The sequence below is a fragment of the Cyprinus carpio genome, chromosome A24 (genome assembly GCF_018340385.1).
Source record: "Cyprinus carpio isolate SPL01 chromosome A24, ASM1834038v1, whole genome shotgun sequence".
Lineage (NCBI taxonomy): Eukaryota > Metazoa > Chordata > Actinopteri > Cypriniformes > Cyprinidae > Cyprinus > Cyprinus carpio.
The window spans coordinates 1,150,553-1,161,745 of record NC_056595.1 but is presented as its reverse complement, the minus strand read 5'-3'; the positions used below and the strand labels follow the sequence as shown (position 1 = coordinate 1,161,745).

Here is an 11,193-nt window from a genome sequence, read left to right as displayed (position 1 = left end):
ATCATCTTATGCATGTTTTTAGCTTACGCCACAGTGGAACATTTGATCATCTCTGCAAACCAGTCAAAATAATCAAAGCACTGAAAGCTCCTGAGCCTCACAAACACGAGCCTCACGCGCGACGGACGAGGATGTTTGATTAATGAAGCTTTATCTGCCGTGCCATCGGACAAACGCTTCACTGTAAACACTGCTGCTTTCCAGGAGCACTTTTCTGTGCATAGCTCAACTAAAATTAAATCCCTGCATTTAATATACTGTTTTCACATGAAGCCATTCAAGCTCAATAAATTCAGCATATTAGCTTATTAAAGAAATCACATTTAGGAAAGGAAACCGCCTTGACTGCACATCCAAACAGCTTCAACAATCAAAGAACACATTTCAAGTGCTTTCATTGTCTCTTTATTGCTCTTTCTCTCAATCAGGATCCTCCAGCAGAAGCCTGGGAAGTGAAGATGCTCTTTGATTCGGCCTCTAGCCTCGACTTCCGCAGGCCCAAAGCGCTCCTAATGAAAGACCTAGTGTCTTCTTTACTTTTATTGGGCCACAACAGCATGTCGGATCTGTATCAGCAAATTTCCTCTGAGGATGAAACTGCACAGATGAGCCGGGAACGACTTGAAAAGGAGGAGGCCATATGTTTCAGACACCGTCCCATCTGGGTTTGTGTTTGAGACAGTGTCTCTTCAGAGCTTTCACAATCGCTGGATTGAGACGGCCAGTCTGGACCACCCACAAAACCTCATAGCTATAAACATTACAGTAATGATATTTCACTGTTCTTACTGTACTTTAGGTCAAATAAATGCAGCCATGATGAGCAGAACGAACCCCAAACTTCTGAACGAGAGTGTAATCACCACATCATGTCCAACACATCAAGTTCTCAGTCAGAACAGCAGAACAAGTCATGTCCATGTCGTCAGCTCAATAAAATGGTTTTCTTCCCCAAGGGTAAACGTAGATGGGGTCTCACAGGACACAATAAGCTTTGTAAACAATCTCATAAACATTGCATGGTGATGTAGTGTTCCACACACATTAAATCCTGGACTGTTATAACTGACAGGCGTTTCCTCTTAGAGTGTTGGACTCAGAGGAAGCTCTAAACGCCAAAGCTGCCCGTCATCATCTCAGGACTGGAGCCAATCTCCTGAGGACAGCCTGGACTCTGATTTGGTGATCTGCTGACCACACGTCGCCTGTAACTCACAGCAGAACCTCGTGAACGAATCCCCCGCGGCGCAGGGTTTATGACGCTGGCTGGAATACACTGTGCCTCATGAATGGAGGATGTGATAATGAGATTTTTAAGCTGCTCTTGCAGGACTTTCCTTTGTGTGCTGTGTATATTAGAGCCTAATCAGCCATGCGTGTTTTGTGAGATGTCGACAGTCTGTTCCACACACAGAAACTCACTGTATCTTACATGCCAAAGGAAGCTCTTAACAGCCTAATCAAGACCGTGATTAGCAGCTCAAATGATGTTTGGGTTTGGAGGTTGAGAAACATTAGCAGGCCGCTGGTGTCCTGCAGTGAATTACAGTGATCTGAACCTCATCTGAGCATCTCTTTATAAGGCAGTCGGCTGCTCTCTTTTTGTCCAGTCCTTCACCAGAATATGACCTTATGCTGATTAGTCAAAGATCTGGATACACAAGACTATATTTTATTTGAAAATAAGAAGGCAAATAAAATTGAAATGAAGCAGAACTAAGTCATTTTGTCAAAGTAATCCACTGAAGGTAACGCCCATGATTAAATCTGAACGTTCTGGAGGAAATTTACTAAGAAATAACTGTGTGCTGAAAACAGGATCTGATATCTAAGCGGTTTTAATTACCCGATTCGGTAAAGAAATCAGCTAATAGCGCAAACACATGTCAAATGAACACAAACATTTCTATCGCACAGACGTTTGTGTATAATCTCTGATCAGGCTACTTTATTCATGCTGAAAAACTGCAACGACTTCATTTAAATATGTAGTAAATACTGCCTTGCTAAACCTTCTCTGTGTTTAGTTTGTGAGCACTGCCAACTCGATCTCACAGGAAAACCGGTCTATTTTATTAGGTGATGACTTCATATGATGTGAATCAGGAGAGAAACATACAATTTTTAGAAAATAAGTAAGAATGAAAGTCCACCGCTCAACCTAATTGTCACTGGAGAAAAAAACATGTGAATCATAGATTAGTTCAGATTAGCCACTAAAATATGTAAAATAGTAATGAATTGTCATGAGACTGTGTTGGTATTTCACTGCATTCACTGCACAAGGGCTGTGTCTGCAATTAGTGATGCTAAAAACCATCAATATTCACCAGCAAAAACATTTTAACAGCAAATTAAAAGTAATAAGCACTCACTGACACATCTGTTCACACTATCATTAAACATTCCCTGTGATTCATTTCACTTCCTTCATGTAATAAACAGCTTTAGAAATCATTAGAAATTTCATCTGCGTGGTTTGAAGGCTACGGCTATACATCTGAAGGCAGGAAGGTCATATCCTGACTTTGTTGGCAATGTTAAAATCTTTTACACCCAATGCTAGTCCTCCTATTGTCCAGAGCTGACAAGAACTTTCCACCAGCCAGACTACATAAAAAAGCACAACAACAGTCATGAAATCCATATGTGCGAGTGTTTAAATCCATCACTTGCGAGTCAACAGCTAATTCACTGATAACACATTATTCACAGCAAACTAAACACATCCCTGCAACTCCAAAAACACATGTATATACGTATAGTTCACTGAAATAAGCACTAGTGACAGTAAAACACCAAACTACGATTACAGAGCCAGATTATTGGTTAAAGACTTATTTTAATGCAATCCCTTAAATAATACTATGTTGTGAGCTCAAAACACTTTTAGCATAGTGCATGATTTGTAAACTTACATTTACATTTTGACGTTTACATTACATATCCAGCTCCATATGTTTGGCTTTTCTGATAGTAAACTTGCTCATTAGCGCACCCGGTACAGCACTGAAGTGCATGGCAGTATAAGTACTCTTCCAATACAGTGTTTGTGTAATGTCTCTCATCAAAAACTCATAAGAGCACAAAACATGTTTTCACCTATCTATATTTTCCAAAGGTCAAAGATCAGTAGGGCCGCTCCATTTACTCAACATCTGTATGTCAAATGCAAACAGTTAGCTTGAGGACAATGGGAATGTGTTTTTCTATGAAGGCCATGGAACATCCAGTCATGCTTTCCTGTTTTGGTTTGTGTCTCATGGACGTTTCATTTATACATTCATTCCTGTCAGACTTCCCTGCCCAGATGGCAAAAATAATCCCCTGTTTTTCTCTATTTGCACATTCCTGTTGTGATGACATAATAGGAAAAGGATGGGTACGTATGAGTGCAAACACTCTCCGTCAGCCTCTAACTGCTATTTTAACCTTTTCAAGCTTTTTGGAAATATAAGAGCATAATAGATTAAGCAGGGAGGATGGTGCTGTATATAATATATATGTGTGTTATGAAGTGCTCTTGCTATATCTTCACAGTGATGTATTTAGCAGGAAGAGCTCGGAGCAGACGGTTTGACCCAGGAGTGGGTAGAGAGGCATAACAGCAGCTCTTGGCTCATGTATGTTGACACTAAGCATACTGGAGATGGTACAGGCCTCTTTTAAAATGGATCGTTTGGATTGCTCAGCTGTTATTCTCATTGCACAATGACAGAAAATAAACAGGCCTTATTTGACTCCTTGGCCTGTAGGACACAGTGGCCGAGCACATAACACAGCTAAATATGGTCATCCTGTTCTGTTTGCATGGATTTTGATTAAGTGAATGGAAACTCCATTATACTACCAAACGCACTCCTGAAACATTCAGGTAGTGACAGCCACCATAATGTAGTGTATGATTAATCAAAATAGAAATCACGATATGACTTAGTGCAAAACTCTCAAAGAGCAAACGCTCTGATTTAATTAAAGGAGTGTATGCACTGTGTGTTTCATTCTCATGAGCTTCTCAGAGCGACTCGATTCACAGTGAATGATCCACATGAACTCTGAGACTGAGCTGCTTATGACATATATTTGGGAATGAAACACGAGCCAACTATCTTAGCAAACTTGTAATGAGAAGCACATATACAGTAATCCTGCTGTTGTCAATAAAAGAGACACATTTTTCTCCATATAATGGACTTCAGTGGTGACCAACAGGCTGAAGGTCAAATCACAGTTTCAGTGCGGCTTCAAAGAGCTCTACAGGATCCCAGCCGAGGAATACGAGTCTTATCTAGAGAAACCATCACTCATTTTCTAAAAAACAAAAACAAATGTCTATGCTTTTTAACCACAGATGCTGGTCTTGCACAAGCTGGACAGAAAGGAATGTTAGAGCTAAAAACTCCATCTCATTTTCTCTCCAACTTCACAATCGACCAACATCGCTGTTTTAGCTTTGACTTTCTTTGCAGGTTCTCTCTGTAAACACCGGGTCAGTGCTGACCTCTCCAGCGGGAGTCCAGCTAGTGCAAGACCAGCATCTGTGCTTAAAAAGCATACACATTTGTTTTGTTTTTTAGAAAATGAGTGATGGTTTCTCTAGATAAGACTCTTATTCCTCGGCTGGGATCCTGTAGAGCTCTTTGAAGCTGCACTGAAACTGATTCGGACATTCAGCTGTTGGTCCCCATTGAAGACCATTATACGAGAATTTTTTTTTTTTTTAAAAACTCTAATTTCTTTTCAACTGAAGACATCTCAGATGACATGGGGGCGAGTAAATGATCAGGAGACTTTTATTCTGGAAGTGAACTTCTCCTTTAAGAATAAACGGGCTTTCATTCATGTTTCCTGTTCACAGCTGGTCACTGCTTATCATCACTATGTCTACATACTTTACACATTACAGGATTCACTCCCATACCGTCAATCATAAAACACACTGCCATCTTTATATATATGGCCAATGTGTTTCAACAAGCAGCTTGCAGACATAATACTAGATCTGTTCAGTAAGGTGAATCAAACTGTAATAAAAGCACATTAAAGTGCTGTTTTCATTGACTCTCACATTAGAAGACCCTTCACAATGAGAAAAACTAAACTCTGCGGTTAAACCAGTAGAACATGCCACTGTTTCCTCCAAAACAGAATTAGCATCTCTCACAATGAGTCTCCTGTCCTCCAGGCCAGCGAGGGAAAAGATGAGACGTCCTTTCACCATTCTTGTTTGGACACTCTTGCTCATTTCCTTTGATGGAGTTTTATCCGTCGCCTAATATTTTCCAGAAATTGGAGGCAGACGTGTCAGAGCGGAGGAAGAAAAATCTTCTCACACTGTCAATCCAAATGGTTTAATTTCACTGTGTTGCTGTAATGCTGGAGTATGTCATAATACATTCCTGTAGAGCAACAACTGCATTAGGCAACACACACACACACACACATCTGATTTGTATGCCACATGCATTTGGTTGGTGTGAAACACAAGCAGACAGAAACACTGTTAGAAACAGAATGCGTGGATCTGAGGTGTCCTCATGCTATCGGACCTCACGCTGTATGTCCTGGTAAAGTCTGTTCTGTTTGTGGAAGTGAAAGAGAAGAGCAGACAGTGGTCTTCAACCACTCAGATTATTGCTGGATTTAAGCCATAAGGTATTAAGCCAAGAAGTACCTTTCACACATTTAGATATTGTGTATGTAATGCAAAGCCAAAGAATAGGAGGAAGTCCTTTTTATGATATGCTAACAGATTAGCAGGTGCATTAGCTTCCCCTCGTCCCCTTTAAAGCACTCGGAGATCCTGTCAAATTCTCAAAGGAGCCCGAAACAAAGTAGACTATATAACTGTCAAACTTCAGAACACCACAGCTAGAATTTAAACTAGAATATGAGCTCCATGGAACAAGAAAGAATACTATTTCAGCTATTATTCTGAATCTAATCTAATCTATTTGCATTAATAACGTTTAGTGAAAAGTTATAGTGACCACAGACACTAATGCCACTTAAAACACTTTCATGAACAGCTTTAGAGAATACGGCTTTTTCAATACTAAATTATTATACTGGTTTATTGATCTTAATAAAGATTGATGGTTTAATTAAACTTAACATATTATAGCATGTTTTCTGGATACCTCCACTACTAGACTAATAAAAGTCCTGAATTGGCACTGATGCTTCCATGAAGAACCTTTAACATCCACGAAGCATTTGCACTGGACCAAAAGAATCTTTATATTGGAAAAAAATTCTTTAGGTTATTAAAATGATTCAAGAATTGATCACTGAATGGTTCTTTGGGAATCCAAAAATGGTTCTGGCATTGCTGCGAAATCCTCCGTTAGAACCTCTCACAGTGCACCGAGACAGATGGACATAGGTCAGTGAAACAAAGTCCTCAACTGAGTGGAACAAAGGTGTTTGAGTCCAGGAAGATTTTACACTGCCACTTTACACAGAAAAACATGACCAGGATAATCAGAACAGCTGAGGCCAAACTGTGTGGACGCAGCAAGTTCAAGTGTTTAAGATTGTGCTTCAAACAAACATCAGAATCAGAAAGCAGCTGCTCTCTTACAGTACTTTCAGAAGGCTGGTTTCTGTGGAAACGGCTCTATTTCCTTTGTGTTTACAGCTGGGGCTGGAAATATTTGTCCCAAATCAGTCATCTGGCCCGCGCCGTGCTGGCCGAGCTCTTCACGATCATCTATCATCATATATTACAGGAGTTCTTGTGAAATCTGAATCACAAAAGCTCTAGAAGCGGTCATCTCAAACATCACACTCCCTCCTCAAGCTTAAAGGAACAGCTCACCTAGAAACTAAACTTGTTTAGCCACTCTTATTTATGATTTCTGTCCATGCAATGAAAGACAGTGGGGTCCAAAACAACTGACTTAGATTTCCTCTTCAATGTGAGGGGGAGTAAATGCTTTAAATTTGCATTGGTGGGTGAAATACCCCTTTAAATGCACATTCTGAAGCTTTTCTCCTGCATTTGGAGCAACGTGTCAAATATCAGCTGATTTCCAAGCAGAGAAACTGCATTGTTATTGACAGCCAAGCCATATCTCAGAACATATTAAGTTCATCAACATAAATGGAGGTCAAGAATGCGATCCTTTGGCACGCGTCCCGTTTGGACCGAGAATGAACAGCTCTGCGTTATTTTACAGATGGAACACAATACAGCTTTTGTGGACATGATGTCATCCTTAGGGAAGATTACTCTTCAGCGAATTTCGACCGAACAGAGTTACTGTGCCAACTATCTGTCATTATGAGGGTAATTGAGGTAAAGAAATAGTTTTAACCCTTTATGACCACCTTCTGTGACCTTGAGCTCCCTCACAAACTATGAACCTCACCTGGATACAGTGATGGAAACATGGAAAGTGACTTTCATAGTGCCTCAAAACTACTGTGGAATTACAATATAAACATAGCTACAACGGACATAGAAATTAATATAAATGCATCTTAATAAATCATGATGCAGCAACAGTTTCTGAAAGAGTTCTGCCATCTCAGCACTAAGAGAAAACCACATCAGAGCCAGAGTGCATCATCATCATCATCATCACGGCCGTCTCAGCTCAACCCGAGTCATTCATCATTCAGTCTCCCAGCGGCTCCTGTGCTGCTCGTGTTCACCTGTGGCCTACAGTCTGTTCTGAGCGTTTAGTGGGTCTCATTTCACCCTGAAACTATAGGTTTTGTTTTTTTAACAATAACAAAAATATCCCTTTATTGCACACCTACTTACAAAATACATGGACATCAAGGGTGCCCAGCCCTGTTCCTGGAGATCTACCTTCCTGCAAGCTCCAGCTCAACCCTGATCAAACACTAGACCAGCTAACGGAGGTCGTCAATAGCATTTGATAATTACAGACAGCTGTGTTTGATCAGGGCTGGAGCTGGACTCTGCAGGTGGTCACCCTGATGTATGTGAAATATTTGCTGTGTCTGAAAGCCTATCTGACTTGCTGCCTCGCTGCCGTATGAGGCGATGACTCTGCAGGCAGCGTTTTTGCACGAAGGCACCTCATGAAAGTGATTTCAGACAGGCTTCTGAGGCAGAGTAACAGTTTAATGATCTACAACACAATAGAACGAGTTTTGGTGATAACTAAACGAATATTCAATTACTATATTTCTGATTTATTACTAGAAATAACATCAAAAGTGCAAAAAGTTAGTCAGAAATATACATTTACATACAAACTGACCACCTGACCATCTTTATTTTTCAGCTCAAAAGTCACGGAATGGAACGCACAGGATTGTGGGATGTCAAAGGCAGTGAAGGATACATCTATGCTGCCTTCAGAATTCGATCAGAAGAAGACAGGAAGTGAAGCAGAATTTGGATTCGGACATGCCTCGATGCCTCCCTGCCTTGGAAGGCTGCCTCCGAAGACCGCGTTTTAGAGTTTTCGGACGCAGCAACTGATTTGTACATGTACCGTTAAAGCAGCTCTGGCCCTCGAGTTCCACTGTCCTGCAGAGTTTAGCTCCAGCCGTGATCAAACTCACCTGCCAGGAACCTTCTAGTGACCCTGCAGGCCTTGATGAGCTTGTGAGGTGTGTTTGATCAGGGCTGGAGCTGGACTCTGAAAGTGGACCTCGAGGGTCAGAGATGAGAACCCCAGCCTTAAAGGGACACGGTAAAACATGATATGGGAGAAACAAATAATAATTCAATGCTTTTGCGTTCACTAGGAAATCTTTTGCATTCCCCAAACAACCTTTGTGTTCATTTGCAAAACTTTTATGATGAAAATAATATGAGGTGGAAGGAAAAGCGCACAGCTTCTCAGGGAAACGCAATACTTTTTTCACTTTTTTAGAGAATTTTTGTGAGCGAACACAAAAGCATTAACATTGAATTTTTCCTGCCATCTCATTTTTTTCACCATCATGCCCCCTAAACAGCTCTGTAGATCTGAGATGAATCTTACATTTAGATTAGATTACAGCTTACAAAAACAGAAAGTGAACACAACATTAAAATAATGGAGTGGTCTGTGAAACAGATAAGCACAGGAACGGGACAGGTTCTTTGATAACCCCTAGGATTGGACAGTTTGACTCGTTTATGCGAATCGATTCAGTCGAAGTTCATTTCTAAGAATCGGTTCAAAAACAGATCCAGCTAATATTTAATACCATGGCGTAATTACGTCATCCCGTGACCATGACACAGTTCACACGCTTTTCCCATTATGCTTTATTGATATGTGTTTTGTAAATGTATACGTGTTGCACTCATGATTAAAACAATACTTTAGAAACTAAATATTATCATTTACAATATGCTACTAAAATTATTTTACATCTCTCAACTACAAAAAAAAGAAAGAAAAAAAGTTTTGCGAGTAATAAAATGCTGTTGTTTATTAAAATCAACTCCTTTTCATTTATTAGACAAACCTGTAATTGTCTCCATTATGTTTCATGTGTAACATTTCTGTTGTTAATCGGTTATTAAAGTAACAGATTTTCAGTTCACTCCAAGTACACGCAAAATCACACGACCAAAGCAACGCTGTGACGCGACGCGACGCGACGCGCGTCAAAAGAGCCGATTCTCTGTTAAATGAGTCTCGAGAACCGCTCGGACCGATTCGTGCACAGCCTACCTCTAACTATTTTCTGCAGCTTGAATGAATGTATGAAGCATATGAACACGTTCGCTGTGATTTTCTGAAAATGTGACTGATGTGCCATACCTGAGTCAAAGTGCTGCGAGGCAGAGGCAGAGGAGCAGAGGCACACAGTGATCAAACTCCAGCACCAGACTCTGCTGATCAGAAACACAGGTCAAGATGATGCGAGATGAATGAATGAAATATGTTAGCGCAGGGAGGAAAGCTCAGTCACCTCAGCAGCGATGAATCGCACGCTCGCCCCATGACGCGCGGTGGAGAAGGTGCAGCGCTCGCTCCGACAGAGACTTCTCCTGCAGCTCCACGTGAACAAAGGCAGTCTCAGTTCGACCAGAGTCCCTCAAACACTGAAATACGACTCCGAGCTGAAGCAGAGCTCCCACCTCCTCAAGCCTCCGCGTTCAGACTCGAACCCCTCACCTCACAAACACCAGCTTGACGTCCACGCCTTCTCCTGCATGATGCTGAGTGCAGTCTACATATGAAGTCTGTCTCGGCAGGTTATGCTGCATTATGTGCAAGTATTGTGCATCTACCAGAAGACAAAGATATAATGTACAGTAGTTTCAAAAACACACACAAAAGTGTATGGATCTCACTGCATCTGTTACTAAAATATTAAACCAAGTGTTATTTTCAAACAAGAGCTTTTCTCAGAGATCTGAATTTCTTTTCTAGTAGTACATGTAAGTTCTTAAGTTCATCTGTGTCCCAGCAGAGGACCGCAGCTGTCATTCATCACATTAACACGACCGCTTACATCTGAACTCCAGAAATCTTGAACAGTATGGAGAGACTGGGGCTAGCTGTCACACATGATGTTATCACATGAGCCAACCATAAGGTCTATACAGATCTTTATTTAACATAAAATAATAAATGAAATAAAACCATACTGTAATATACATAACAAAGTGAATTAACCAGAGGCCTTAAAAATAGTATTACGCACATAAATTACACATAAAATACATGAAAAACACAGTGATGACTGAAACTGTCCTTTATTGAAATCCTAAGTCACCTTATGTCTTATCAAGCACATGATCCACGTGAAACACACTGGTATTTAAGACTGAGGCTGACGCGGGGCGGTCATCATGCCCCTGTGATCACTGCAGCATCTCAGCGCTGAATCATTTACAGTTACAAGCAATTATGTCCCATAACTGAAACGAGTCGTTAGTAGAGGTTGCCAGCACTATCTCAGCTGCTCTAGAGAAACATCTTTCATCGCCAGGATCTGCTCATTTATTCAGCATTCACAGCTGCAGTATATCTGCCAGTCCTTCCTTAACCTGCTGATTCTGAGGCCGTGAGAGAGACGCTCACAGCTTTGATAACGTCCACTGAGCTGGAGTCGTGATGTATTTTTAAATGTGTGCTGGACATGCATAGGAGGGATTGCATGCACTCTTTTATTGGATGCTATTCATTTATTTAATGGCCATTACCTGCAGCTGTGTAACACTTAAATCACCAGACATGTCTCACGTGAGTAAACACCTGATTCTAG

At 40.9% G+C, this 11,193-nt stretch overlaps 1 protein-coding gene across 5 annotated transcripts in view; it reads right to left on the bottom strand.

Annotated features, from left to right (window-relative positions):
• LOC109106652 (collagen alpha-1(XV) chain-like) overlaps positions 1-10,118 on the bottom strand; it is a 70,613-nt gene extending 60,495 nt beyond the window's left edge. For 2 of the 5 annotated variants that reach the window (XM_042714001.1, XM_042714004.1), the window contains exons 1-2: positions 9,892-10,117; positions 9,741-9,814 (exon numbers count right to left, since the gene is read on the bottom strand). In XM_042714001.1, the coding sequence (XP_042569935.1) occupies positions 9,741-9,814; positions 9,892-9,923 (106 nt within the window). In that variant the 5' untranslated portion in view covers positions 9,924-10,117. Of the gene's footprint in view, positions 1-9,740; positions 9,815-9,891 lie in introns of all 5 variants that reach the window. The other 3 variants (XM_042714005.1, XM_042714002.1, XM_042714003.1) reach the window with 3 other exon arrangements.
• Between the last annotated feature and the right edge of the window lie 1,075 nt (positions 10,119-11,193).